This window comes from Suncus etruscus, chromosome 14 (genome assembly GCF_024139225.1).
Source record: "Suncus etruscus isolate mSunEtr1 chromosome 14, mSunEtr1.pri.cur, whole genome shotgun sequence".
Taxonomy (NCBI): domain Eukaryota; kingdom Metazoa; phylum Chordata; class Mammalia; order Eulipotyphla; family Soricidae; genus Suncus; species Suncus etruscus.
The window spans coordinates 97,662,524-97,689,534 of NC_064861.1; the positions used below are offsets into that span (position 1 = coordinate 97,662,524).

The 27,011-nt window shown below is 58.6% G+C and overlaps 2 protein-coding genes across 2 annotated transcripts in view; one reads left to right on the plus strand and one right to left on the minus strand.

The window, feature by feature from the left end:
- The window catches only part of ZNF444 (zinc finger protein 444), a 9,958-nt gene extending 51 nt beyond the window's left edge, over window positions 1–9,907 (minus strand). Inside the window, exons 1-4 of the mRNA XM_049787055.1 lie at window positions 9,706–9,907; window positions 8,706–9,037; window positions 6,974–7,058; window positions 1–771 (exon numbers count right to left, since the gene is read on the minus strand). The exon at window positions 1–771 is cut by the window's left edge and continues 51 nt beyond it. Of these exons, the coding sequence (XP_049643012.1) occupies window positions 68–771; window positions 6,974–7,058; window positions 8,706–9,023 (1,107 nt within the window). The 5' untranslated portion in view covers window positions 9,024–9,037; window positions 9,706–9,907 and the 3' untranslated portion in view covers window positions 1–67. The remainder of the gene's footprint in view (window positions 772–6,973; window positions 7,059–8,705; window positions 9,038–9,705) is intronic.
- Window positions 9,908–23,346: 13,439 nt separating this feature from the next.
- Window positions 23,347–25,234, plus strand: ZNF787 (zinc finger protein 787). The gene is made up of 2 exons (XM_049787049.1): window positions 23,347–23,523; window positions 23,759–25,234. Exons 1-2 carry the CDS (start codon window positions 23,370–23,372, stop codon window positions 24,946–24,948), a joined length of 1,344 nt encoding a protein of 447 aa, XP_049643006.1. The 5' UTR covers window positions 23,347–23,369; the 3' UTR covers window positions 24,949–25,234.
- The last annotated feature ends 1,777 nt before the right edge of the window (window positions 25,235–27,011 follow it).

A 27,011-nucleotide genomic window follows, 5' to 3' on the forward strand; every position in this document is an offset into this window, starting at 1 on the left:
AGGGACGGGAGGAGCGAGAGGCCCGAGTGGTCCAGGAGGTCCAGAGGTCCGGAGGCCCAGGCCCTAGCTAGCCCAGGGGCCAGGCGGGGATGGGGAAGGCGGCAGCTGCGGCGGCTGCGGCGGCGGCCGCTGCTGCTGCAGCCGCGGCCGCGGCGGTGCCGTCCCCCGGGGGCCCGGGCGCGGGCAAGGCGGGCGCGGCGCGGTGGGTGCGCTGGTGGCGCAGCACGTGCTCGCGGCGGCCGAAGCCCTTGCCGCACTGCCAGCAGGCGAAGGGCCGCGCGCCCGAGTGCGTCTTGCGGTGGCGCACCAGGTGCTCGCGCCAGTAGAAGGCCTTGCCGCACTCGCAGCAGGCGTGCGGCTTCTCGCGCGGGCGCAGCGCGGGGCCGGCGCCGGGGCCGGGCGGCAGGCCGGGCGGCGGGCCGGGGTGCGTGCCGCGGTGGCGCCGCAGGTGCTCCTTGCGCCGGAAGGCCTTGCCGCACTCGGGGCAGGCGTGCGGCTTCTCGGCCGAGTGGCTCTGGCGGTGGCGCAGCAGGTGCGCGGGCTTCAGGGCCGTCTTGCCGCACTCGGGGCACGTCGTGGTCGGGGCCGTGGCCGCGGCCGCTCCGCCAGGGGTCGGGGCCAGGGCGAGGGTCGGGGCGGCCAGCAGGGCTGCGGGCAGCGCGGGCAGGCCCGGGGCCAGCGGGGGGCTGCCCGGCTCCTGCTTGTAGGGCCGCGTGGCCTGGGCGTCCCCCAGGGCCAGGGCCGGAACCTCGGTCCCCGGCGCGGCGTCTCCTGCAAAAGGGCAGGGTCAGGGCGCAGGGAGGGCACCCAGCTTCGTCACCCCCGTGAGCCCTGCTTGACCCAGGGGCAGCGACGACGTCGCTGAGCCCGGAGAGGGGCAGATGGCAGCTGAGAATGGACGATGGGAACGGCGTGGGCACAGGAGAGGGAGGGTAGGTGAAAAGATGGGTGGTACCGAGGATGAATCCGTAGATGGGTGGGTGGGTGGTGGAGGGTGAACGGGTGAGGAGATGGATGAGTGTGGCCTCATCCCCCATTCTTCCCAGGTAACTTGATCTTACCTGCAAGACCCCGCCCATTCCTGGGAGGAGTCTTGGAAAGGTTAGATAAGGTTTTGACCAGAGAGGATTAGGGTCTTTGGCCAGGATGGAGGTTGGAGGTAACATGGATGAAAGAAGTAAGATGTAGGGCTAGCTAAGAATGGCATGCGTAAATGGTTAGCAGCCACATCTGTTGGCCAGGACAATAAAGATGGTATCTCTCTGGAAGCCTGCCTGTGAGTGAGTTCAATACCGGTCGCTTTCCTGGACCCAGACCCGCAGGTTAATGGGGGATGGAGCCACGTGGTCGGGGCCTAAGAACAAAGGCCTCCATCCACCATCCAAGACCATCTTAAGGGCTGTTTTGCAACATATGAGTGGGTAGATGAGGACATGGATGGGTAGGTGGGTGAGATGAAAAGTGGATGGGCAGATGGATGAGGAAATGGATGGGCGAGAAGTTGGATGGGTGGATGGATGAGGAGATGAATAGTGGATGGGAGGAGATCCATGAGGAGATGGATGGGTGAGGAGATGGATGAGTGGGTGGGTAAGGACATGAATGGGTGGATGGGTAGATGGGTGAGATGAACAGTGGATGAGCAGATGGATGAGAAAACGGATGGGTGAGGACATGGATGGATGGATGGATGAGATGAATAGTGAATGGGTGAGGAGATGGATGGGTGACATAGATGAGGAGATGGATGAGTGGATAGGTGAGGACATGGATGGGTAGAGGGGCGAGATGAATAGTGGATGGAAGAGGACATGGATGGGTAGATGGGTGAGAAGATGAATAATGGATGGGTGAGGAGATGGATGGGTAAGGAGATGAATGAGTGGATGGGGGTAATGAGACATTCTTTGGGAGTTGTGTTGAGGTTTGGTTACCCCACAGTTGGATTAAAGGGGGCCGATGCTGAGGGCTAGAGAAGTTCCGTTTTAGGTTAATACAGGATGTAATCCTACACTAGGCCCCCTTTAAACCAACCCCTTTTTATACATGTAAAAGTCCTAACTAGGCTGGACTAGCTTAAAATAGGTCTTTTGTCTATCAGTCTTTACCGTGGTTGTGAATTGAGGTACTTAATAAAGGTTGGTTTGGCGGGTGGAGGACGAGTCAGAGGAAGCTACACTGTCTCTATGCTTTCTATTACATGAGTGCCTCATGTAGGTGACCCTACTCCAGACCTGTTCTCCTGGGGTCAGATTACAGCAAGTGGATTCTTTTTTTTTTTTTTTTTTTTTTTTGGTTTTTGGGCCACACCCTGTGACGCTCAGGGGTTACTCCTGGCTATGCGCTCCGAAGTTGCTCCTGGCTTCTTGGGGGACCATATGGGACGCTGGGGGATCGAACCGCGGTCCGTCCTAGGCTAGCGCAGGCAAGGCAGGCACCTTACCTCCAGCGCCACCGCCCGGCCCCGCAAGTGGATTCTTACATCTGGTGATCAGAACAGAAAACTGAGAACAGAAACCTCAACACAGGACAAAAAAAGGTGAGTGGACAACATGACCCTCTGCAGGCTCCCTCATGCTAGACTGAATGTGCCATGCCCTTCACCAGAGCACCAGTGCACGACACCCTTTCTGAACTGCTTTTGTTGCTCTGGTCTTGACTTGAATGCTCTAGACTAGTCTTATAGTACACAGTGTAAGAATGGTTGGGTATTGGGGCCGGGCGGTGGCGCTGGAGGTAAAGTGCCTGCCTTGCCTGCGCTAGCCTAGGACGGACCTCGGTTCGATCCCCCGGCGTCCCATATGGTTCCCCAAGAAGCCAGGAGCAACTTCTGAGCGCATAGCCAGGAGTAACCCCTGAGCATCACAGGGTGTGGCCCAAAAACCAAAAAAAAAATAAAAAAATAAAAAATAAAAAAGAATGGTTGGGTATTTTCTAATATTTGGGGGGTTTTTTGTTTTGTTTTTGGTTTTTGGGTCACACCTGGCAGTGCTCGGGGCCTACTCCTGGCTCTATGCTCAGAAATCGCTCCTGGCAGGCTCGGGGGACCGTATGGGATGCCAGGATTCAAACCACCGTTCTTCTGCATGCAAGGCAAATGCTTTACCTCCATGCTATCTCTCCGGCCCCTTATTATTTTATAATTATTATTTGCAGAGATGTTCTATGGAGAAAGAACTTAGATGCTCTGGACTTATATTATAGTGCTTGATGCACTATTCTCATACTATGGTGCTTGGTGTAGAAATGTTTATATTATTTTCAAATTATGAATGTCTGTAAAAAAGAAAAAAGAATGTAGAAATGTTCTGATGTTTAGAAATGTTCATGGGGCCGGGAGGTGGCGCTAAAGGTAAGGTGCCTGCCTTGCCTGCGCTAGCCTTGGACGGACCGAGGTTCGATCCCCCCCCCCCCCGTGTCCCATATGGTCCCCCAAACCAGGAGCAACTTCTGAGCACATAGCCAGGAGTAACCCCTGAGCGTTACCGGGTGTGGCCCAAAAACCAAAAAAAAAAATAAAAAAAAAAAATAGAAATGTTCAGAAAACTCTATGGAAAAATGTTTGTGTGTAAGACAAGGATATGGCAAAAGCTGATTGGTTTGAGATTGATATATGCACAATTTTACCTATGAGGCTTTACAGCCTACTCTACCCTCACTAGCAGTGATTTCCTGGGAATTAGAATTACTGTGACTAGGGCCCGTAGAGATAGCACAGCGGTGTTTGCCTTGCAAGCAGCCAATCCAGGACCTAAGGTGGTTGGTTCGAATCCCGGTGTCTCATATGGTCCCCCGTGCCTGCCAGGAGCTATTTCTGAGCAGACAGCCAGGAGGAACCCCTGAGTACCACCGGGTGTGGCCCAAAACCCAAAAAATAAATAAATAAATAAATAAATAAAAATAAAAAGAATTACTGTGATTCAAAATTTCCTCACTACCATATTTGCTGGCTTTATATATTACTGAGGCATTTTGACCCATTTTCTTTTTTTTTGTTGTTTTGTTTTTGTTTTTGTTTTTGGGTCACACCCAGCAGTGCTCAGGGGTTACTCTGGGCTCTAGGCTCAGAAATCACCCCTGGCAGGCACAGGGGACCATAAGGAATGCTGGGATTCGAACCACTGTCCTTCTGCATGAAAGGCAAACACCTTACCTCCATGCTATCTCTCTGGCCCCATTTTGACCCATTTTCATGTAAAATCAGGTGTGTGTGTTCGGAAAACAAGGACTACTGGCTGATGGTGAATTTTATCCCGGTAACTGTCCTTTCTTTCAAGACTACCACCCTAGTTAGACAGAAAACGGCTGTAGGGGTTCAGAGCGATAGCACCGCTGGTAGGGTGTTTGCCTTGCACACGGCGAACACAGGACCCCAGTTTGATTCCTGGCATCCCATATGGTCCCCAGAGCCTGCCAGGAGTGATTTCTGAGCGCAAGGCCAGGAATGACCCCTGAGCACCACTGGGTGTGACCCAAAGCCAAAATAAACAAATAAATAAAATGACTAGCAAATTAATCTATCAACTCTGTATGAGTGTGCCACCTCTTAAGCTTGTAGTCAGTTCTATGTCTGCCTGTGTTGTACCTAAAGCCCTTCCTTCCCCCTTTTGTACAAAGCCCTTCTATTGTTTTCTTTGTGCTCCCCATCCCAGATTTGTGCTTTTCCTCTTAAAACCCATTACCCCTACAGTTCAACATCCCTCATGCCCTAGAGCACAGCCTCCCTGACCTCCCCCAAGTCTTGCAGCCTTGGGTCACTGTACACTGTCACTCATGACCAGCAAGACCACTTTGATCAGCTTTTCAAGTGGACCCTGTCTCGGGGACTGATCCTGGTCCATGACTCTGCCCAGTAGCTGCAAGAACTTCCATTGCCTCCCTGGCTGCTCTGAGCTGAAGATTACTTTGTTAGCTGAGAAATCTTCCGATTTAACCTATCTTAGATTTGATCACCACAGACTAGGGGGGATGTGTACTTCTTTATATGTATTCCTTGGGGAACATCATTGTTGCCTTGGACTTGAACAGTCAAGGGGGATATGTGTATTTCTTTATATGTATTTTTTTTGGGAACAATATTGTTATTATATCTACTTATCAGGGATAATAGAGTATGGCATCAACAACCCAGTCATAGTCCCCTGGTGCCCTAATAGTACCTGTGGCAATATTATTTTTCCCCCTTTTTTGCAGTGAAATGAGATATCTTATTGAAAAAGAGGAGTTCCCATCTTTTAGGGTAATTTAAACATTGCAGATGGGTCCTAACCCCTGAACATTTGTCATATTGGCTTGACTTAAATTTCAGTTGCTCTGAGATTGGCCATACACCCCTAAATTTTGGGACCCATCGATGGAACCAGGGGCAGGCTGTGAGCCACACTGGCTACGGTGGACCCAGAGGCAAGCTTCGTGCGACCCTGGTAATGAATTGCAACTGGGGCAAGCTTCATGACGCCCTGGCAATGACATAGGATTTGGGAGAGTCCAAGGATGCCTAACAATAGCCACTATTGAAAAGATGAAGGAAGGGGCCGGGTAGGTGGCGCTGGAGGTAAGGTGTCTGCCTTGCAAGCGCTAGCCAAGGAAGGACCGCGGTTCGATCCCCCGGCGTCCCATATGGTCCCCCCAAGCCAGGGGCAATTTCTGAGCACATAGCCAGGAGTAACCCCTGAGCGTCAAACGGGTGTGGCCCAAAAACAAAACAAAAAAAAAAAAAAAAAAAAAAAAGAAAAGATGAAGGAAAGGGAACCTTTTACTTTTCCCAAGATCTAGAAGAACCTCTGGGGTTAGGCAAACTAAGACTGGTTTGAAGCCTGAAGTTGAAAGGTATAGCCAAATGCTTCCTGGGGAAGGCTACCCTACTATTACCTGTTTTGTTTTCTTAGTCCTAGCTTTTACTGCACCTATGCAAAATAATAGTCACTTTTGCCACTTTGCAATAAGCTCTGATTTGGGTTCCCTGCTTCTTGCAGGGGAATCATAGAGTATGATTTAATTAGCCTATACCAATTTCTGTGGACAGTTAACAGAAAAGAGTGAATTGTGAGATTACATCCTGCATTTACGGGCCCGGAGAGATAGCACAGCGGCGTTTGCCTTGCAAGCAGCCGATCCAGGACCAAAGGTGGTTGGTTCGAATCCCGGTGTCCCATATGGTCCCCAGTGCCTGCCAGGAGCTATTTCTGAGCAGACAGCCAGGAGTAACCCCTGAGCACCGCCGGGTGTGACCCAAAAACAAAAAACAAAAAACAAAAAAAAACATCCTGCATTTACCCAAACAGGGAATTTTCCTAGTCTGCAGAATCAATCCCTTTTCATCTACCCCTCTTTACATGTAAAAGGCCTACTTAGACTAAACTAGCTTGATATAGGTCTTTCTTCTGTCACTCTCGACCCTTCCCCTGCACCATTGTGAATTGAGGTGTTTAACAGAGACATTGGTTTGGTGGGCAGAGGACAGCGAGGCTGAAGCCACCCATCTCAATGCTTTCGAGTGTCTTGGTTTATTATTTCCCTGATCCAGGCCCATTTTTCCTGGGGTTGGATTACAGTGAGTGGGTCCCTTATAGGTGAGGAGACGAATGGCAGGCAGATGGGCAAGGAGATGGATGGGTGGATGGTGAAATAGATGAGTGGATGGTTGAAGAAATGGATGGATGGATGGATGGGTGAAATGGATGGTGGGTGGATGAGTGAGGAGATAAGATGGTAGGTGAAGAGAGGAGATGGATGGTAGGTCCCCTGTGTGGATGGTGAGAGTCACTGCCCATGCTGAGGCAGATATGGTAGAGGCGGCGGCAGAGATCCCCATTCTTCCCTGAGACAGCTCCAGAGGGGGCCTGACTGTTTCTAGTCACTCCAGGCCAGGGCCCATGGGGGATACACAGACCCCCACCCAGGCTGCATGCACATGTGTGAAGGTAGCAGGACCCCAAGGTGGGAAAAGGAGGAGAGAGGTTTGGGTGCTCACCTAGAGTCATCACCCCGCCTTCTTCCTTTCCCACGGTGACCCCAGAGCCTCCTGCCTCGTCTCGAGATGTCCGCACTGCTGGTCCCTGAGCCAGAAATATGGAGAGTCCCTGAGGCTTGGAACCACCCTACGGGGACCCACCCACAGGGCTGCCACTTCCATGGGGATCACCCTACCCCAACCAACAGGGGACCCCTTCCCAGGCCCTCCCAGCTGAACCGGTGTCCAGGATCTCCCAAGTTGTTTTTCTTTTTGGGTCACACCTGTCAGCACTGATGGGGTAACTCCTGGCTCTAAACTCGGGAATCACTCTTGGAGGTGTTCAGGGGACCCTGTGGGATGCTGGGGATCAAACCTGGATCAACCATGTACAAGGCAAACACGCTATAGTGCCTAATCTTCTGACCTCTGATCCATGTGCCCTGATCCCTCTGCCCACATTTCCTTGTTGGCAGGTCCCACCATGGGGCCATCAATAGCAATGGGACCCTGGACCAGTGTTGAGGGATGCGGCAGCCGTGGATATGGGCTTTTGAGGCTGACAGTGCAGTGGCCCTAACACAATTTCCCTTCATGGGACCTGTAAAGACCCACACACCCCGAACCCTAATAGGGCTGGTATAAACAGCACATGGAGGGGCCGGAGCCATGGCACAAGCGGTAAGGCGTCTGCATTGCCCATACTAGCCTAGGATGGACCCCGGCTTCCCCTATGGTTCCCCAAACCAGGAGCGATTTCTGAGCGCACAGCCAGGAGTAACTCCTAAGCATCACTGGGTGTGGCCCCAAACCCAAAAAAACAAAAACAAAAACAAAACAGCACATGAAGCCAAGGGTCAGTCTCAGGTCTGCTAGGACTCGAGAAAGGACTCGAGGCCAGGGCCAGGGAGGCCCCTTCTACCCAGATCAACATCTAGTGTGACTTCTAGAAGGTCTAACAACCCATAAAGGGCCAGGTCTGAGCCATACCTGTGCCAGCATGCAGAGAAGGCCCCAGCACACACAAAGGACATGTGGACAGGGCTCCATCACACATGGGCACATAGGCACATGCGGACAGGGCCCATCAGGCACACACACAAGCGTACATGGGCACGGCTCTAGCACACATACAATGAGCACATGCAATCTATATGAACAGGGCCCAGCACGCATGAAGCCCAAATTGTGCATATGGACCCAACACATGCATGCACATGGCCAGGCACGCGTGTGTGCGCGCACACACATGTCCTTCGCTGGTGCACTGAGAGGAATCGAAAGGACCCTCAAGTACCCTAAGTCAGCTGTTCCCCCAAGGTCTGCTTTCAACACAGCCTCCATGGTGTCAGCCACATGGTACTGGGGGGCAGAGGAGAACACTGGGTCCCCCCGCTAACTGTGATGGCACCAGAGTGCAGTGAGCATCTCACCTTTTTCCCCCAAGCCTTTCTTCAAATCTTAACCCTGACCGTTCGGGGACCCCCCTCCCTGCACTAGTATCTGGGGTCTCTGCAAAGGGCTTCTCAATGGCTGGCCCCTTTCTCTGCGTGGAGGTGCTTCCTTCCACACCCGAACTGTGACTGGCAAAAGCCCAGGGTTCCCAGCAAACACGCCAGCTCCACCCAGCACTGTGGTCTTCAGCCATCCGGGGTCCCTCTGGTAGCTCAGCTGGGGGCACTCTGAACAGTGCAGCTGTGCCCTCCCACCACCCAGGGTGGTGGCACGAGGGGATCCCGACTCCCTTGCTCACCCACAGGTCCTCCAGCAGGGCGACAGCCTCCTCACCACTCTGCGGCCTGCGGCTGCACACCCAGGCCTGCACGTCGGGGGGTAGCGCGCTCAGGAACTGCTCCAGCACCAGCAGCTCCAGCATCTGCTCCTTGGAGCGCACCTCAGGTCGCAGCCAGTCCCGGCACAGTTCCCGGAGCAGCCCCAGAGCCTCCCGTGGCCCCGGAGCGTCGCCCAGGTGGAAGTGGCGGAAGCGGTGCCAGGGTGAGTCCAGCGCCAGCCCCTCGTCGGCCTGGCCCTCCTGCTTTACAGGCGCCAGCGGCAGCGACGCACCCTCCATGCGGCCGTCTGTGCCTACGGGTGAGTCGGGACAGGGTCAGGGGAGCGGGGCTCTGGGGTCACCACGGTGCCTCAGTTTTCCCCCACAGGCCTAAGGCTCCGAGGGGATCATGAGGAGCAGAGAAAGGGGAGGGAGGCAGTCCTGAGGTGATCGATTGGTGAGCACCAATCGGCTCAAACCCTCAAACCCACTCAGTGCTCAGCTGGGGTGCCCGGTCCGAAGTTGGTGTCAGCATAAGGTTGAAACCATTGGGTTGAGAGTTGGGTCCAGTCTCACTGGCCAGGCCCTAGAAGAGCAAAACACCCACTGCCACCCCCTCATGCCAGGTGCCAGGAGGGCAGAGGGTAGGTCCAGAGAGGTGCTGAACCAGGCATGGAGAATGCAGAGGTAGGTGGGAGAAGAAGGACAGCAAGGCAAGGCTATAAGTGGGTGGGGGAGGCAGGTGGGGCCAGAGAAGTGATGGGGCGCTGGACCAGATAAGGGGCAGCCAGAAAACAGGCAGGGTGAGGCCAGAGAGGAGAGGTTGGAGCTGGGAAGGGACAAGAGGGGACAGAGGGGTGAGCATGTAAGGGACTGGCCCAGAAAGAAGGGGTAAAGGGATGGAGCAGGCAGAGACCCCCCAAGGGATAAGAGAGAGCGAAAGGGATAGGCGGGGCCTACAGAAGGGCAGAGGGGCACTCACCAGGCGCAGGGTTCTGAATGACACCTGATGTCGGACTTCCAGCCCCCGGACTTTGGGGCGTCTCAGTGATGAGTCACCGTGGGAGCCTCTGTTGTACTCAGGAGACGGCAGACTACCCAAGACCTGGGACCCACAGACTTTAGGGTTAGGAGACAGCAGGCGGTCAGCATACCCCCCAAACCCCTTTGTCTTGAGTAGGACCCCCCCCCAGAGCGTGGCATGGGAAGGGCCCCACAGACTCAGGGCTCCCCAGAGCCTGTGCAGGGCTCAAAGGCAGGAGTAATAGCCGGCAGGTAGGGCATTTGCCTTAAATGCAACGGACTCAGGATCAATTCCCGGCACTGCACTGTAGTCCCCTGAGCACCATGGGGAATGATCCCTGAGTCCAGAGCCAGGAGTGCAATGCCAGGTGTGGCCCCCAAACCAAAATGAGTTCTTCTTGGGGCCCTCAGGCACCTGCTGGAGGCCCACATGGAGGAAAGAGTACAGTGCACCTCTGGGGCAGAGCCTCACCCCTCAGACCTCTTAGTCTGCGGTGAGTCCAAGGCTTCTGGGGAGCCCCCACACACAGCCCATTCCAGAATGGGGTTCCCCGAAGGATGCTGTATGGCCCAGAGCAGTGCATATCCTCTCTGAGCACCCAGTGACACAAGCCAGAGCGCCCAGAGCAGCAAGATACCTGCGAACCTGTCCTCAGGGCGCCCTCCCCCAAGACTCCCCAACTGTGGCCCCAAAGAACAGCCTCCAGATATTGCCACAAGCTGGGGGGGGGGGGCAGTGCCCAGGGCTTCAGGGCAAATATTTACCCCATACTGATGCCCCGCCTGTCCTCAGCTGTTCTTGGACAGGGGCCCAGGGCACCTGTGACCCAGGGCGGCGCTACTCCCCACTGGAAAATGGGGGTGGGAGCTTTCCCTAAGCTGGGGAGCGCAGGGTTCCCCAACACCCTACCCCAGCTGGGCTCGCTCTGTGTCTTACAGGCTTCTGGTTGCAAACAGTTGAAAGGCGCCTGAGACTGGGGAGTCCTGGGGGTCCCCTGACCCGACCTAACCCTGCTACAGCCCCCTGCACCCCTCGGTCCTTCGGATCCGCGGGACCGACGAGCTGGAGGGGAGCAGGACCCGAGGGGGGTCGCGCGGGCTGCAACCTGGGCCCCGGGCCTCCTTGCAAACGCCTCCGCCGGGTCTCCCCGCGGCCCCACACGCCTCCAGGGCCCAGCTCGCCCCCGCTGCTGGCCCCCATCGCCGCCCAGCTCTCGCTTCCTCCGCTCGCCCTGCACCCCAACCCTTCCCGGGCACCCCACCGCCCGGCGCCCACCCCGCCCTCCGCCGGCCCTAGCTCTCCTCCGAAGCCGCCCACCGCCCCACCTTCCCGCCAGGCCCCGGGCTCACCTCGCTCTCCCCCGCGAGGAGCCCCCCCCAATCCCTGCGCACATGCGCGCGGGGCTCAGCGGGACTCCGTGCTCGGCCCTCCGCCGCCCTCCTCCCTCCCTCCCTCCCGCACTCCGACGCCGCGAGGCGCGTTCCGCCCGCTCGCCAGCCTCCGGTTGCCCTCCGCGCGGAACTACACTTCCCGGCAGGCACCGCGGCAGGCGGCCTCCCATTGGCTCTCGCGGCAGGACTACATTTCCCGAGAGCCTCCGGGCTCAGCCTGCGGCCCCGGGCCCCGGGCCCCGGGCCCCGGAGCCGCGGCACTGCCGGAGGCGGTTTGCTCGCCTCGCTCGCGGCTGACCGGGTTCCACCCGGCATCTCAGAGGGTGCCCCGAGCCTGCAAGCGGTGACTCCTGCGTGCAGCCAGGAGGAGCCCCCGAGCGCCGCTGGGTGGCCCAAAGACAAAGGCGAAAAAGCAGGCTACGTTTCCCATTGCCCGCGGGGCCGCAGCAACTGCTTGGGAAACGGGGCTCTGGACGTGGGGCGCGGGGACGACCTTGTCGAGGCCTCGGGCTTCCTTCACTGCCCCGCGCAAAACTAAGTAAGGTGGGAGGGGAGCGGGTTTGAGGGGAGCCAGGCGCCCTGCCTGCCTCAGTTTCCCCTCCTGTGACCCGGCTGGGAGATCCCGTCACTCCGTTTTATAAACGGAGAGTTTCGGAAACTGGGAGTTGGGGCGGAGCGGTAGCACAGCAGGGACGGCGTTTTCTGTGCACGCTCCCGAACGCAGGTTCGATCCCCAGCACCCTATATGGTGATTCCTGAGTGCAGAGTCAGGAGTCAGAGTCAGCTGGCCACCCTGCGCACCCCTGGGTGTGGCCTCCAAACCCTGCGTGCATCTGACTGTATCAATTTCCCTCGCCCATGCAAACTATGAGGGGAACAGCAGGATTCTTCTGGGGCTGAGGCTGAGCACAAGCTTTCACTCGGGAGGCACGGGTTCCACCCTCCAGGCAGCTTAACACTCAAATACTATGATCAACCGGGAGCTGGAGCCTTAGTATGCGAATCGGATGCTTGCCTTGCACCTTGCTAGAAATCCCTATGTGTGTGCTCCCACATCCCCCAAATAAAAATAATAACCAGGGCGCCGAAGAGATAGCACAGCGTGGGGCGTTTGCCTTGCACGCAGTCTATTCAGAACGAATGGTGGTTCAAATCCCGGCTTCCCATATGTTCCCCCGGGCCTGCCAGGAGCGATTTCTGAGCACAGAGCCAGGATTAACCCAGGCGCTGCCGGGTGTGACCCAAAAAAACGAAAATGAAAACAAACAAAAAATAATAACCAGAAGGCTACACACCTGCAAGATGTTGATGGCTGAGGTCACCCATCTCTCGTGGCTACTGCACCTGGGATGTGTGGCTGTGTGGGCGCCTGCCAGTCACTGAGGGCCCAGAAACCTGGGGCACCAAGGCCCTTGAAGCCCAAATGGAGGGCATCCAGCTCCCCACACTTCAGCCTCAGTTCCACTCAATGGATCCTGAGGGTCCTCTGGCCGCCTCCTCTTGGATGTCCCAGTACACCTCGGACTTCAGGGGAGAGTGGCAGGTCCCCTGTGGCACGGTCCATGTTTGTTCCTCTCATTCCCTCCACAGTCTTGCTTATGGACCTGGGGGTGGGTGAACTATCTACTGTACCCATGAGCCATTGCTCAGAGGCTTGGGGTGCTGGCTCTGGAGGAGTCCCTGCATGGTTCGGTACAACCCCAAGACTCTCCAGCACCACTCCCCATACCCTGCAAGCTGGGCCTGAGAGTGAATGCCTATCAGGCATGGCCGACTTAGTGTAAACAGAGACTCAGCATCCTTCCAGAATACTACTGGGGGGCCTTCCACCTCTCCCACCAATAGAAAAGCATCATGACTGAGCCCTACAAGACTTCTGCAGATACGCGGTTGCTCCCAGGGGTAGGTATGTGTGTAGGGTATAAGGATTATGGGCTGGGAGAAGCTTAGCCACAAGGCAAATTCTGTGCATGTGAGAAGCCCAGATCTGGTCACACAAACATCCCTGCATCACTGGAAGCAACCCCCAAATAGTGGGCTGTGATTTCTCTCAGATGAGTGTATGGCTCAATTTGTAGCACCAGCAGGGATGCTGGGGTGAACTTCTGTTCTGAATACCCCCAATCTTTCTTTGTTGGTTTGTTTTGTTTTGGGGCCACAACCGGCAGTGCTCAGGGGTTACTCCTGACTTGGCACTCAGAAATCACTCCTGAGAGGCCCAATGGAATGCCGAGGATTAAACCCTACTAGGCCACAGGCAAGGTAAACACTCTCCCACTGTGCTCTTGCTCCAGGCCTGGATACGCCCTTTTCTCCGAACCTCAAGAACCTCAATTTGTGGATAATCCCTTCCTTGGGCACTGACTTGGGGAGAGGAGACTGGGCCATTCTGGGTGGGGATCAGAATTCTCGGCTCTATTCTCAGGAGCGTCCCTGATGGTGTTTGGGGACCTTCTGTGGCCCCAGGAATTGGTACTGGGTATGATGCAGGCAGGCATGCCCAATACACAGTGTGTCATTCCTTCCTGGCCACATGCAAGGCTGGAGTTCTTGGCCTGCTCAGCACCTGGGGGCGGGGGGACTCCACACACTGGGGTCCTTCTGGCTGCTTTTCCTGATCAGGTGGTCTGGCCCCACACAGGCCTCATGTCATTCCTGCCTCCTAGGCCCCCCAACCTGACAACAGGGGGTGGGAGTCGGAATGATTCAGGGGAACCCTCAACCCAGGGCCCCTCACTCAGGACAGACCATTCCCAGGGGCTCCCAGCCTCCAGGCACCCCAGAGTGCCAAGTGAGTTATGCGTGCCAGTGTGGGCATATGTGTGCGGGCAGTGTGCATGGATGCATGTGATTGCATATATGAATGTGTGTGCATGTTTTGTGAACATGCATATTAATTTGTATGCATGCTTTGCGAATGTATATATGAATGTGTGCGTGCTATGTGGATGCATGTGACTGTATATGCATGCTGTGTGTGGATGCATGAGCATGTTCATTCTGTGGATGCGTGTATATATGTGTGAGTAGCTGACAGTGCGTGTGCGTGTGTGTGTAGTGTGACTGTGTGCCCAGAGGGTGGCGTGTGTGAGGGGGCTCCTCCTATGGGTGGCACTTGCCAACCTGGTACCACTCAGAATCTTCATGAGCAGAGATCACCACCTCCAAGAAGCCTTCCCAAGCCAGCCCTGTACACAAAAGGGGGCTCTACTCTGTATTTTGTTTTTTGGGCCATACCCAACAGCAGCGCTCAGGGGTTATGCCTGGCTCTGTGCTCAAAAATCACTCCTGGCAGGCTCAGGGGACCATATGGGATGCCAGGGTCTGATCCGGGTTGGTCCCATAAGGCAAATGCCCCACTGCTATCCTATCTTTTTTTTTTTTTTTTTTGGTTTTTGGGTCACACCGGGCAGCACTCCTGGCTCTACGCTCAGCAATCGCTCCTGGCAGGCACGGGGGATTCGAACCGCCATCCTTCTGCATGCAAGGCAAACACCCTATCTCCATGCTATCTCTCCAGCCCCCAGCTATCCTATCTCTCTGGCTCCCGGGGGCTCTACTCTGAAAGCCAGAGCTGAGGGATCAGTTTATCTACTTCCCAAGCCCTGGAGGGTGGATTCTGGTGGAGCGACAGCTATAATTACCCCAAATAGTAATTAGGGTTCAGAGGCTCCTCAGGGCAGCTATGGGGTCCCAGCACGTGAGATGAAAGATCTCAGTTTAGTGGAGGAGACTGGAGCTTGTTAAATTTCCAGTGAATTGTTTAATGAGGGGCTCTTGCTGCCCGTTACATTCCAGTCTTTCCCCGTGGGCACCATGCCAGCCCTTCCAGTGGGCACTGTGCCCAGTTCACAGTCAGCACCAGCAAGGCCTGCAGTCCTGTAACCTGCGGGGGGGGGGAGGGGTTGTTCCTTTCAGAGGGGGTAGGTATGCTCCCTGTGTGGGGTGGGTGCTCCAAGAAGGGGCAGGGCATGCTCCCTGCAAGGAGTGTGCTCCATGAAGTGGATGGGTGCTCCCCTGGAGCAGTTTGCACACAAGCCTACGGATATCAGTCTCTGGTTGCTCTTTCTGCTAATTTCGAGTTTTGGAGTCCAGACCCCTGAAATAAACTGCTAGTACGTGAGCCCTGAATCTGCATGCCAAATGGCCCTTCTAGCACTCCCCAAGGAAACAGCCCCAAGAAAGCAGCCATGGACTACCAGAAAGCCTGGCGGTCAGAGGCTGGGGGCTCTGGAACTTGCTCACCTAGATCCCAGAGTTGGGTGAGAGGCCGTGCTCATCCCTGATCACCTGCTGGGCCTTGAGGTGCTTATCCAGAAATGGAACCTCTTCAACCCCCTTTTTTTTTTTTGGCCACACCCGTAGGCACTCAGGGGTTACTCCTGGCTATCTGCTCAGAAATAGCTCCTGGCAGGCATGGGGGACCATATGGGATTCGAACCAACCTTAGGTCCTGGGTCAGCTGCTTGCAAGGCAAACACCACTGTGCTATCTCTCCGGCCCCAACAACCCTAATTCTTTTTTTGTTTGTTTGTTTTTGAGTCACACCCCGGCAGCCCTCAGGTTACTCCTGGCAGGCACAGAGACCATATGGGATGCCTGGATTCGAACTACCGACTATCCTGTATCAGCTGCATGAAGGCAAATGCCCTACCGCTGTGCTCTCTCTCTCTGGCCCCAACCCTGTTAATTCTTGCAGGTTCTCACCAGTTGTCCTTGCCAAAATAGGTGGTGTTTAGTGTTCGAACCAGTGCTTTCCCCTCCTTCCTTCCTCTCTCTCTTCCCTTCTCCAGCACCCAGCCATGCTCAGGGCTCAGTCCTGGTGGGGTTCCCAGCACCTTGCTGGCTCACAGCTCTCCAGTGAAAGCAGTTTGGGGCTCCCCAAGGGGCTTTAGAAAGTGGGAGCGTTTGTTGGGGTATTAAGCTTTAGAGAAGGAAAGGGGACGTAGTTCTGCCCTAGCAGGCAGCAAAGCAGGTGCTCTCAGCTTCCCAGCTTGAAAAACAACAAGAAGAGCACTAAAGTGGGTTTGTTCCCTTCCGGAGCCTGCTGACTGGGAAGAGGGTCCAACACTGAGACCCTAGCCAGGTTTCTATTTGGGCAGTTCCTGGCCAGATTGCAGGTGCAGTGAAGGGACAAGAAGAGATGTGTGTCAGAGTCTGAAGGGCCTGGCATGAGGGGGGAGATGTGTGTCAGGGTCTGAAGGCCTGGCATGGGTTCTGCTGGGGCTGTTTCAGTTGTTGCTGACCCGACTGTGCTGAAGGCATCGGGGCCCGACATCCCCCTAGTCACACTCTTGGCTCCCTCCTAGGGCCCCGATTTCTCTATGGAATTATTGCTTTGCATCAGGCCACCGGTGGACAGGCCAATCAGAAGATTCTGATTCAGGTAATTCAAGCAGAGCTAGTCATATAAAATGGGATATTTGTGGGGGTCCAGGAGAGAGAGCTGTCATCTTCCCTGGGCAAATTTTAAGAGGTGGGGGTGGGTCGGAAACTCCTGGAGTCTCTCACTTCCCTAAAGATGCCTCTGGTGGGGCCGGGCGGTGGCGCTAAAGGTAAGGTGCCTGCCTTGCCTGCGCTAGCCTTGGACGGACCGAGGTTCGATCCCCCGGTGTCCCATATGGTCCCCCAAGACAGGAGTAACTTCTGAGCGCATAGCCAGGAGTAACCCCTGAGCGTTACCGGGTGTGGCCCAAAAACCAAAAAAAAAAAAAAAAAAAAAAAAAAAAGATGCCTCTGGTATACTAGAAAGAAGCAAACAGATTTTGAAAGACATGGGTGGGTGCCTCTGAGTCAAGCCACTCCTGAAGATGTCATGGCTAAGTTTACACGAAGTTGTTACTGTCTTCTGGAAAGGTTGAACTGTGTTTCTAGCTCATGCAACCTGAGGCCTCATTCTTTGTCTTGCTGGTTTATTTATTTACTTATTTATTTATTTATTTATTTATTTGTGGTTTTTGGGTCACACCCGGCAGTGCTCAGGGGTTATTCCTGGCTCCATGCTTAGAAATTGCTCCTGGCAGGCATGGGGGACCATATGGGACACCAGGATTCAAACCGATGACCTGCATGAAAGGCAAACGCCTTACCTCCATGCTATCTCTCCGGACTCCTCTTGCTGGTTTATTACTGAATACCTAGGGCTGTATTCCTTGTTGAGTCACCTAAGGAAAGGATGGATGAGTTAGAGGAACAGTCCCTTGTCCTCTATGCAGAATGGCCAGGCATCAGCAAAATATAATCATAGTAAAGGAAGAACACAGTTCCAGTCGCAATACAAAGAACTGAAATGGTTTTTTGGGGATAAGGATCACTTTTTGTTGTTATTTTTGTTCGGGGCCATACCGAGCAGCGTTCAGGGTTTACCTATGTCTGGGTTCAGAATTCATTCTGGCAGGCTCAGAGCACCATATGGATGCAGGGGATCAAACCCAGGTCATTTGCATGCAAAGCAAATGCCCTACCCACTGTGCTATCACTCTGGTCCCAAGAATCACTTTGTTTTAATTGAGGTCATACCCAGAGGTGCTCAGGGGGACATGTATTATTATTGGGGCTGGAACTTGGGCTTCCCCACTGCAAAGTCTGTGCTTCAGCCTGCTTTCCTTTAGGGGTTTGGGCTACAGCCGGCGACGCTGAGGGCTTACCTCTGGCTCTGTGCTCAGAAATTAGTCCTGGCAGGCTTGGGAAACCTTATGGGATACAAGGGACCGAACCTGAGTCAGCTGCATGCAAGGCAAATGTTTTTCCCGCTGTACTAATCGTTTCTAGTCCCCATTGGTGTTTTTAACCGGACGAGGTTGGGGTACCCAGCAGGTAGTAAGGCGAAGGTTCCACTGAGGCTGTGGGAGACATAGAGCAGGAGGAGGGAATATCCTGGGCTCAGGTAACCAACCTTGGCAGGGTCACTCGTACTCCATGGCCTGCCTACTGGCTCATCTGCCGGTGGGATGGAGATCATCTAAAATTCCAGGGCCAGAGGCCTAAAAGATAACACAGCGGTAGGGCAGGGCGTTTGCCTTGCATGCAGCCGATCCAGGACAGTGGTGGTTCGAATCTCGGCATCTCATATGGTTCCAGCCTCACCCCCCCACCCCCCCCCCCACACACACATACGCCCCATGCCTGCCAGGAGCGATTTCTGAGCCCAGAACCTGGAGTAACCCTGAGCGCCGCCGGGTGTGACCCAAAAATCAAACATAAGTAAATAAAATTCCAGGGCCTGATTGATAGCACAGTGGGGAGGACACTTATCTGATTCTATCCTGTCATCCCATATGGTCCCCAAGCCCAGAATGATTACTGAGCAGAGCCAGGGGTGAGCCCTGAGCACCAGACAACAGGATTATCAGGGAAAAAAATTTGCTGTTCGGTTAAGGCATTCCTGGGGGAGTTCCTGCAGGCCCCCCAAAGTGCCTGTGAGCTCCCTCTGAAGCCCGAAGCCCTGGCCTCACCCTACTCGGGGTGGAGCGGTCGCTGGTTCCCCCTGCGCGCGCGAGCGGCTCCGCCAGCAGGTGCTTCTTGCTGCCCCGGGGTGGCAGCGAGTCTGCCTGGAAGAGGCGAGCAAAAGGCCACGCAGGAAGCCTGGAGTGCGTTTGGGGAGTCCAGGGCAGTGCCCCCAGAACCGGGCATGGGCAGCGAGCCCCTGAAACACAGGGCGCCCCAGCTCCCAGCAGCACCTCGAACACCCCGGCAACCTCGCAGGACCACTAGGTAGTGGGTCCCGGCCTCGGGCTCCCCACACCGCAAGACGGATGGCCGTGAGAGAGCGTGGCGTCCACATCCAGACACACTCCGGAGAGGCCTGCGCCGGGCGTGCATCCTCCTCCTCGGCCGAGGGCCGGTGCGGGGTCCGGCGCGCGCGGCCGCCGCGGGCGCGCGCGCGGACGGAGCGGCCGCCGGGAGCGCGCGAGCGCGCGTGAACCGGAAGTCGCCGCCTAACGGACCCAGCGGCGCGTGCCGGCCCGAGGGGCGGGGCCGAGCCCCTGGCGCGCGACGCCATAGAGCGGCCGGAGGACCGCGGTCTTAGAGGCGCCCGGAAGTGCCCGCGCGGCGCCCGCGGCGGACCATCGAGCCCGGGGGGGCGGCGGCCGGGGGCGGCGGAGCGGCGGCCTAGAGCGCCGGGGAGCGGCGGCGGCGGCCGGGAGGGAGCGCGGGCGGGGCGGGGGAGCGGCGCGAGCGGAAGCGGCCGGGAAGGTCACTTCCGGCCTGTGCGCCGTCCCCTGACCCCAGGGTCTGAGGTCGCCGCTGCCGCCGCCGCCATCCGCCGGGGAGGAGCGAGGAGGAGGAGCGCGGCGCGGCGGCCCCGGGGCACGGAGGTGAGCGGGGCCGCGGGGCGCGCGCCGGGGCCGGGGGGCCGCAGTGGCGGCCGGGCGCGAGCGGGCGAGGGGCGGGCGGGCGGGCGGGCGGGCGCGGGGCGGGCGGCAGTGGCGGCCAGTGCGCGGTGCGCGCCGCTGGGGGGGCGGGAGTGAGCGCGCGTCTGGCGACGTGCGCGTGCGCGGGGCCCGGGCGCGCGCGGCGAAGGCGGAGGCGCGCGCCCGGGGCGTGTTTGCGCGTGCGCGGGGCCGGGCGCGCGCGGGGGCGGTGTGGCGTGCGGTGCGGCGGTGTGGCGTGCGTGCGCAGGGGCCGAGGCCGGGGCGCGCGCCGGGAGGCGGAGGCGCGCGTGCGCGGCGCCCTGGCTGCGACTCCGGGGACCGCTGCAGTCTGACCGGAACTGCTGGCGACTCCGGGGGAAGTGGAGGCCCCGGTGGGGGAGGGGTGGTCGCGGGTCCGAGCGCGCTCGCCACTGCGGCCGCGTCGGCTCATTTCATTTTCCCGGGCGGTCGGGCTGAGGTCGGCAGGACAGTCCGTCCCCGGCCAGGCCACGTGCCGGACATCCGCGGGTTTGCTTGGCCAAGGGCCACCCCCAGCCCCTGGCCACAGCCCTCCACGAGCCCCTGGCCATCCGCACTCTCCCACCCGCTGCGGGGAATCTGCACCCTGAACCCCGCGGACCCCAACGTCCCGAGCCCCGCCCGCACAAGCCTGCCCGGTCCCCGGGGTTGGGGCGCATGTGCCGGATGTTCCGATCCACTCATTGGGCCCAAAGATAAGCCTCTTTCAAGGTGCAAAGAGTTTGGGGTCGCTCCCCGCTTACTCCTGCTCACCTCTTCCCCTCCAGTCCCCGCCCTCCAGTGGGGCACCCAATGCAACTCTGGTGGCCCAGCAGGGCCAGTGACCTCTGGGTGTCCCCCTGCCCCACCGGGCACCTGGGAAGCCTCGGGGCAGTCTTTGGGGCTGTGTTGCAGGCCCCTGTTGGTGGCCAGGCACAACTGGTTTTGTGATCTTGGACTTCCACTTCCCTTTCTCTTTCCCGGAACCCTTTCAGCACACAGGGTCATTTCTGCACGGGCGCAGGGCTACAGTGGCAGGAGGGAAGGTGCAGAGGTGCAGCACCCCCAGCTCTGTGGCACCTTTCCCTGAGACTTTGGGAGGCTGGTGGGCTCCCCCCCCCACGGAGCCAGTGTGGTCGCTTGCGTGGGTGGAAGGCTACCCCGGAGTGAGAGGAATGGGACTGCAGGTGGCTCTGTGTTCACTTTGGGGGATCACCTCTGGGCATTCTGGGGCTTCCCCTGCCTTTTTTGAGGAGGCTTTAGGGTGGGCTGGGGAAGCCTGTGGTGGGCCAGTTGGGGCCCCACTACTCCTGAGAGGGGCCAGCCTGAGCTCAGGACCTATTCCCAGATTCTTTTTTTTTTTTTGGTTTTTGGTTTTTGGGCCACACCAGCAGTGCTCAGGGGATACTCCTGGCTGTCGTGCTCAGAAATAGCTCCTGGGCAGGCACGGGGTGACCAGATGGGACACCGGGATTCGAAACCAACCACCTTAGGTCCTGGATCGGCTGCTGGCAAGGCAAACGCCACTGTGCTTCTCTCTCCAGGCCCCCTATTCCCAGTCACAAGCCACGTGCTTCCTCTCAGAGGCATGGCGCATAGGCGCCGGTTCCACCAGATCACAAGTCTGGGTGGGGAGAATGAGGGTCATTCACATTGCTGGAGCAACTCCAGGGTGCCCCACTATTCCTCACTTTTGTGCTCAGGGCTGGGGCCCTGAGGCTGCAAACCCTAGGGGTGGAGTCCAGGCCCTGAGGGAAGGGGAAGCAGAGATCGGTGCCCCAAGATACGAACTCAGATGCAACCATGACCTGGTGTATCAGGGGAGCGTACTACTGGACCCGATGTGACAGATGTGTGTGACAGATGTGTATTTAGAGTGTGTGTGATGGGTGAATACAACCAGGTATGTGTGATGGAGTGTGTGTGACAGTGTGCGTGGGAATAGAAGTGTGTGCATCTTTGGTGTGACTTTCGGTGGTGGGCGGGGATCTGGTGAATCCAGGGACAGTACAGGCAGGTTGGGGTTGGGCTGCTGTTGGGAGATGGAGATGGGCCTGCGAGGGGGCCCCCTCTGCTCACCCCATCTCCGCCTCTGACCCCTATTTGCTCTACCTTGGGGCAACCTTGCAGGAACTTGGCTTGTGGGATTCCCCTTAGCACTGAGCCCTTCCCACAGCTGGCCTGACCCTGATGAGGCTGAGACCTGAACCGGGCTCTGAGGGCTGGAGGGCAGTACATGTGCTGTGTGTGGGGTCCCTCCTAGGATCCAGAAGGGAGGAATGGGGCCAGGCCCGTGGGGGTGCTGAAGAAAGGACCTCCGTGCCTCTGCGTTTCCGGGGACTCTTGGGCTCCGGGAGACATGCGTGTCTTTGCTCTCCCAGGACTCTCAGCCCATGGGACACGTGTTCCGCTCTTTGAGGACTCTCAGCCTGGGGGGATACGTGTATCTCTGCTTTTGGCGTCTGTCCTCAGAACTCAGCAGAGAACTGAGCAGACAATGGCAGCCTGAGCCCCACCCCCCACCCCCCCAATGTGGCCCGGTGCCACCCGGCATTGTCCCCACTGGGTGGTTCAACTCCACAGCAGTGACGCTCATTTAACCCTTTGTCCCCAGCCAGAGGAGAGGAGAGAGGGTGCTGGGACCAGGAAGCGTCTATGGGGGGCTGCAGAGGGGTATGGGGGCGGGCACTGTGGGGACTTGTCTGGGAGTAGCTGAAAACCCCCAAAAGCAAAGGTGCTGTGGGTGGAGGGAGGGGCTGCAGTGGAAGGAAAGCCGAGGTAATTGGTGGGCAATCTTCCAGCTGGGCTATCTAATAACAACAATAATAACAATAATTTGTCTCCCCATTAACAGCAGCTTGCCCTGTGGGCCCTTGTACTAATAGGAGCAGGGCAGCAGCAGGTTGGCCGTGCGTGCGTGCGTGCGTGCGTGCGTCTGTCTGTCTCTGGGATTCAGGAAGATGCCTCGGAGATAGCCGAGAGAGCCTTGTCCACATGTAGAGAGCACTGTTTTTTGGTTTTGAGTCACACCTAGTGGTGTGCAAGGGCTATTCTTGAATCAGTGCTCAGGGCCTTGCATGTTGTGCGCAGGTGGGCGTGACACCCCCCCCCCCCCAGAAATCCCAGCTGGAATCAGAGGTCAGGCTGCAGCCCCTGTCCCTCCCAGCCACCCCCGCCCAGTCCCCACCATGGTTCTCAGGGAGCTGGAAAGTGGGTTCTGACCCCTTTATCTCCAGGTGTGCTGGAGAGTCGCCTAAGGACGGGGTGTGAGCTTGTGGCTTGTTCCCAGGATGCCGCCTGTCCTGCCAGGTTGGAGGAAGCAGGTTGGGTTGGGGCCCAGGGTCTGCAGGGAAGCAAGCCTGTGAGCCAGCCTGGGACCCAAGGGCTGCCCTCTGTCCCCAGCCCCTTCCCGGCTCCAGCTGCGGAAACCAGCAGTTCATGCACAGGAAGCATGGCTGGGCTGGGACCCCTGGGGGCCCTGTCCCTTACCCCTCAGGAGGAAGGACGGACGCAGCTGTCCAGCCCTGCAGGAAGTGATGACGAGGGGCAGCCTCGCACCCCTGCTGCATCCCCCCATTCTCCCAGACCCCTGAGACCCCTTCCCAGGGAGCGATCATCCTTGGTCTTTGCCCAGGGGGTTGCACCATTCAGGGCCCACGGGCTGAATTTGTGGTGCCCAGAGGAGAGATGCTGGTTCCCCCAGCAGGCGGCCCACATATCAGGCTCCCCTCCGAAGGAGGTAAATGCAGAAGTGCAGCCAAGGGCCAGTGAGACTGGCCAGCGGCTGATCCAGGTTTCCTCCCCAGTACCCTAGAGTGGCCCTGAGACCTGCTGGATGTGGCCCAAAAGCCAAAGGAAAATGTGCTTGACTGTGAGCCCCGGGCAGGTGTCCAGGGCAAACGTCATCCCGTTTTGCCCCTGCAGGGACCCAGACATGGAGCTTCGGGAGGAGGCCTGGTCTCCGGGGCCGCTGGACTCCGAGGACCAGCAGATGGCCAGTCATGAGAACCCAGGTGCGGGCCCAAGGGTGTGAACTGACCCCTACTGGGGACCGTTTTGGGGAGTCCACGCGCGGGGCGGGGTGTAGGGCAGGTGGGATGTGGGTGAGGGGCCGGGGGGTGGTGGAGTTGGTGAGTCCCCTTGGGAAGGGCCAGAGCTCGTGAGCTCGTTCGTGCCTGCTTAGTGCCCTGACCCGCGGCCCCTCTCCTTCTCCGTCTCCTCCTCCCTCTCCCTCTCCCCGCTCTGCAGTGGGCATCCTCATCATGGACGACGACGACGTTCCCAGCTGGCCCCCCACCAAGCTGGGCCCGCCCCCACCCCCGCCCGCTGCCGGCCCCCCGCCCCGGCCGCGGCCCCCGGCGCCCTACATCTGCAACGAGTGCGGCAAGAGCTTCAGCCACTGGTCCAAGCTGACGCGGCACCAGCGCACGCACACGGGCGAGCGGCCCAACGCCTGCAGTGACTGCGGCAAGACCTTCTCGCAGAGCTCGCACCTGGTGCAGCACCGGCGCATCCACACGGGCGAGAAGCCCTACGCGTGCTCGGAGTGCGGCAAGCGCTTCAGCTGGAGCTCCAACCTCATGCAGCACCAGCGCATCCACACGGGTGAGAAGCCCTACGCCTGCCCCGACTGCGGCCGCAGCTTCACGCAGAGCAAGAGCCTGGCCAAGCACCGGCGCTCGCACAGCGGCCTCAAGCCCTTCGTGTGCCCCCGCTGCGGCCGCGGCTTCAGCCAGCCCAAGAGCCTGGCGCGCCACCTGCGCCTGCACCCCGAGCTCGCGGGCCCCGGCGTGGCGGCCAAGGTGCTGGCGGCCAGCGTGCGCCGCGCCAAGGCACCGGGCGAGGCGCTGGCTGCCGACGGCGAGCTGGCCATCCCGGTGGGCGACGGCGAGGGCATCATCGTGGTGGGCGCGCCGGGCGAGGGCGTGGCTGCGGGCGCGGGCTTGGGCGGCCCGGGCCTGGGGGGCGCGGCGGGCGCGGGGCCCAGGGCGCCGGGGCCCCGCTCGCGCCGCGCACCGGCCCCCAAGCCCTACGTGTGTCCTGCGTGTGGGAGAGGCTTCGGGAGCCCCGCGGCGCTCGAGGCGCACCAGCGCGCGCAGCACGAGGCCGACGGCGGCGGGGACGGCGACGGGGACTGGGCCGGGGCCGGGCCGGAGCCGGGGCTGGGCCCGGCGGGCGGCGAGGAGCCCGCGCACATCTGCGTGGAGTGCGGGGAAGGCTTCGTGCAGGGCGCTGCGCTGCGCAGGCACAAGCGCAGCCACGCGGTGGGCGCGCCCTCGGTCTGCGGCCGCTGCGGGCGCAGCTACTACTCCGCCGGGGACCCCGACCCGGACCCCGAGCAGGACCCGGAGGACCAGGACCCGGACGGCCAGGGCCGGGGTAGCGAGAGGGCCACCCGGGGCCGCTGCAGCGAGTGCCGCGCCGGGGAGGGCCGGTAGGCCCGGCGGGGCCCCCGGGACCCCGGAGATGGAGCTGGCCGGACCGAGGGCTGCCACGGGCCCTCCTTGGAGGGACGGCGATGGGGACGCCCGGCACCCAGCCAGACTGACGGCCCCCAGGGAGGGAGAAGGAAATGGGGCCTGGCCTTGCCTTCTAGAGTTCTCTTAACGCTACTGCCTCAGACCCTCAGGTCCCCCCAGGCCTCCGTCCCGGGCTGCCCTGAGCACCCCGCGGAAGCTGAGGCTGGGCACGGGGCCTGGTCAATAAAAGGCACTATCGACGGTCCCCGCCGTGCTGCGCTCGTGTTCTTGGGTTGGGGGGACCGAGAGTGCCCGGACTGGAGGATCCCGCTCCCCGCATCCCCAGCCTTGGCGCTGGTGAGCGAGTGAAAGTTTCCTTGGCTCTGGGGTCCGGCCAGGAGGAGTGAGCCTACCCGCAAGAGGTGGACAGAGGCCCCATCTGGAGGAGGCTGAGAGCCGAGGTCAGGGAGGGACCGCAGTGCCTGGGCACAGCCTGGAAGCTCCGAGGGCCGAGCCCAACTTCTGGGGCCCCTACCAGGGGCACTGATTTAGTGACGTGCAAGGAGTGCGCGAAACAGGTTTCTTCCAAGAGGGCAGCAGCGTTCCCCGGTTTAGGGGTGCAGCCAGAGTGGTCACGGCCAGTGCCAGGCACGAGGTGACGCTCTGGAAGGGGATTTCACGCCTGGATCCCAGACCCTGAGCCGTGCAGAACCGTGCAAAGGAGGCGGAATCCGCGCCCCTGTGCGTCCTTACCCGCTTATCGCTGACTCCCCTGGGCCCCACAACGCCCAGACCCAAGCCGCCCTTTGCCTTCCCTCCTGCGGCAAACTCGCCCCCCCCCCACACTTCCCAGAAGTTTCTGCAAACTGCACCTGTGTGGCTGGCGTGGGCCCCAACCTGGTGACATTTGGGTTCCTCCTGGCTCTGCACTCAAATCATTTCTGGGGACCCAAGCTGCTGCATAGCGGTCAGCCCCAGACGAACCTGAGTCCCATATGATCACCCAAGCCTGCCAGGAGAAACCCGAGCACTGCCGGGTGTGATCCAAGTCACCCCCAAAAATATTCCTGGCAGGCTCCAGGGACCCCTATGGGATGTGGGATCCAACCTCGGTGGGCCATGTGTATGGCAAATGCCTTCCCTGCTGCTCTGTCACTTGGGCCCTGCAAACCACTTTTGGTTTGGTTTTTGGGTCACACCCAGCAGTACTCAGGAGTCGCTCCTGGCAGGCTGGAGGACCATATGGGATGCTGGGATTCGAACCACCGTCCTGCATGCGATGCAAACACCCTACCTCCATGCTATCTCTCCAGCCCTGCAAACCACTTTTGGTAATGGGGGTGCGGTGGGTTCATATCTGGAGGAGCTCAGGGGCTACTCCTGGCTCAGCGGTGCCTTGTGGGATGCTGCAGATTGGACCTGAATAGGCGCGTGGGTGCGAGGCCAGAGCCCTGCAGGCTGTGCCTTTGATCAGGCGCCAGCAAACTTTGTGAGAGCGTCGTTGGGCTGCCCCCAGCGCCATCTGCTGGCCTTGGCCTGGAATGCATGACCCTGGTTGAAAGTGGGGTGCTTCCTGGGAGCCCCTCACCCACCCGCAGCAGTGAAGTAAAGCACTTGTGAGCGAGGCTATCCTGACTCTCAGGCCTCTGACAACTTTTTGGCTTTGTTTTGGTTTTCAGTCCATATCTGGTGTTGCTTAGCAGGCTGAGCCTCAGGCTTTGCGTGCGTTTGGCCTGGGTTCGATTCCCAGCATTCAGTACCCACTGAGCACAAAGGTGGGAGTAAGCCCTGAGCATTGGTTGCTGGGTGTGACAAAAATGTTGGGGGAAGAGGTAAATTTTGGGCCACCCCTGGCTGTGTTCAGGAATCATTTCTAGTGGGCTCGGAAGACCTTATGGGATGCCAGGGATCAAACCCAGGTCAGCCGCACACCAGGCAAATGCCCTCCCCGCTGTGCTGTCCCTGACAGTGGAGGTTTATCCCCATTGACAAAACTGAAAATCGAGGCTGCGTAGGATGTGAGGGACATATTGGGGGGCTCC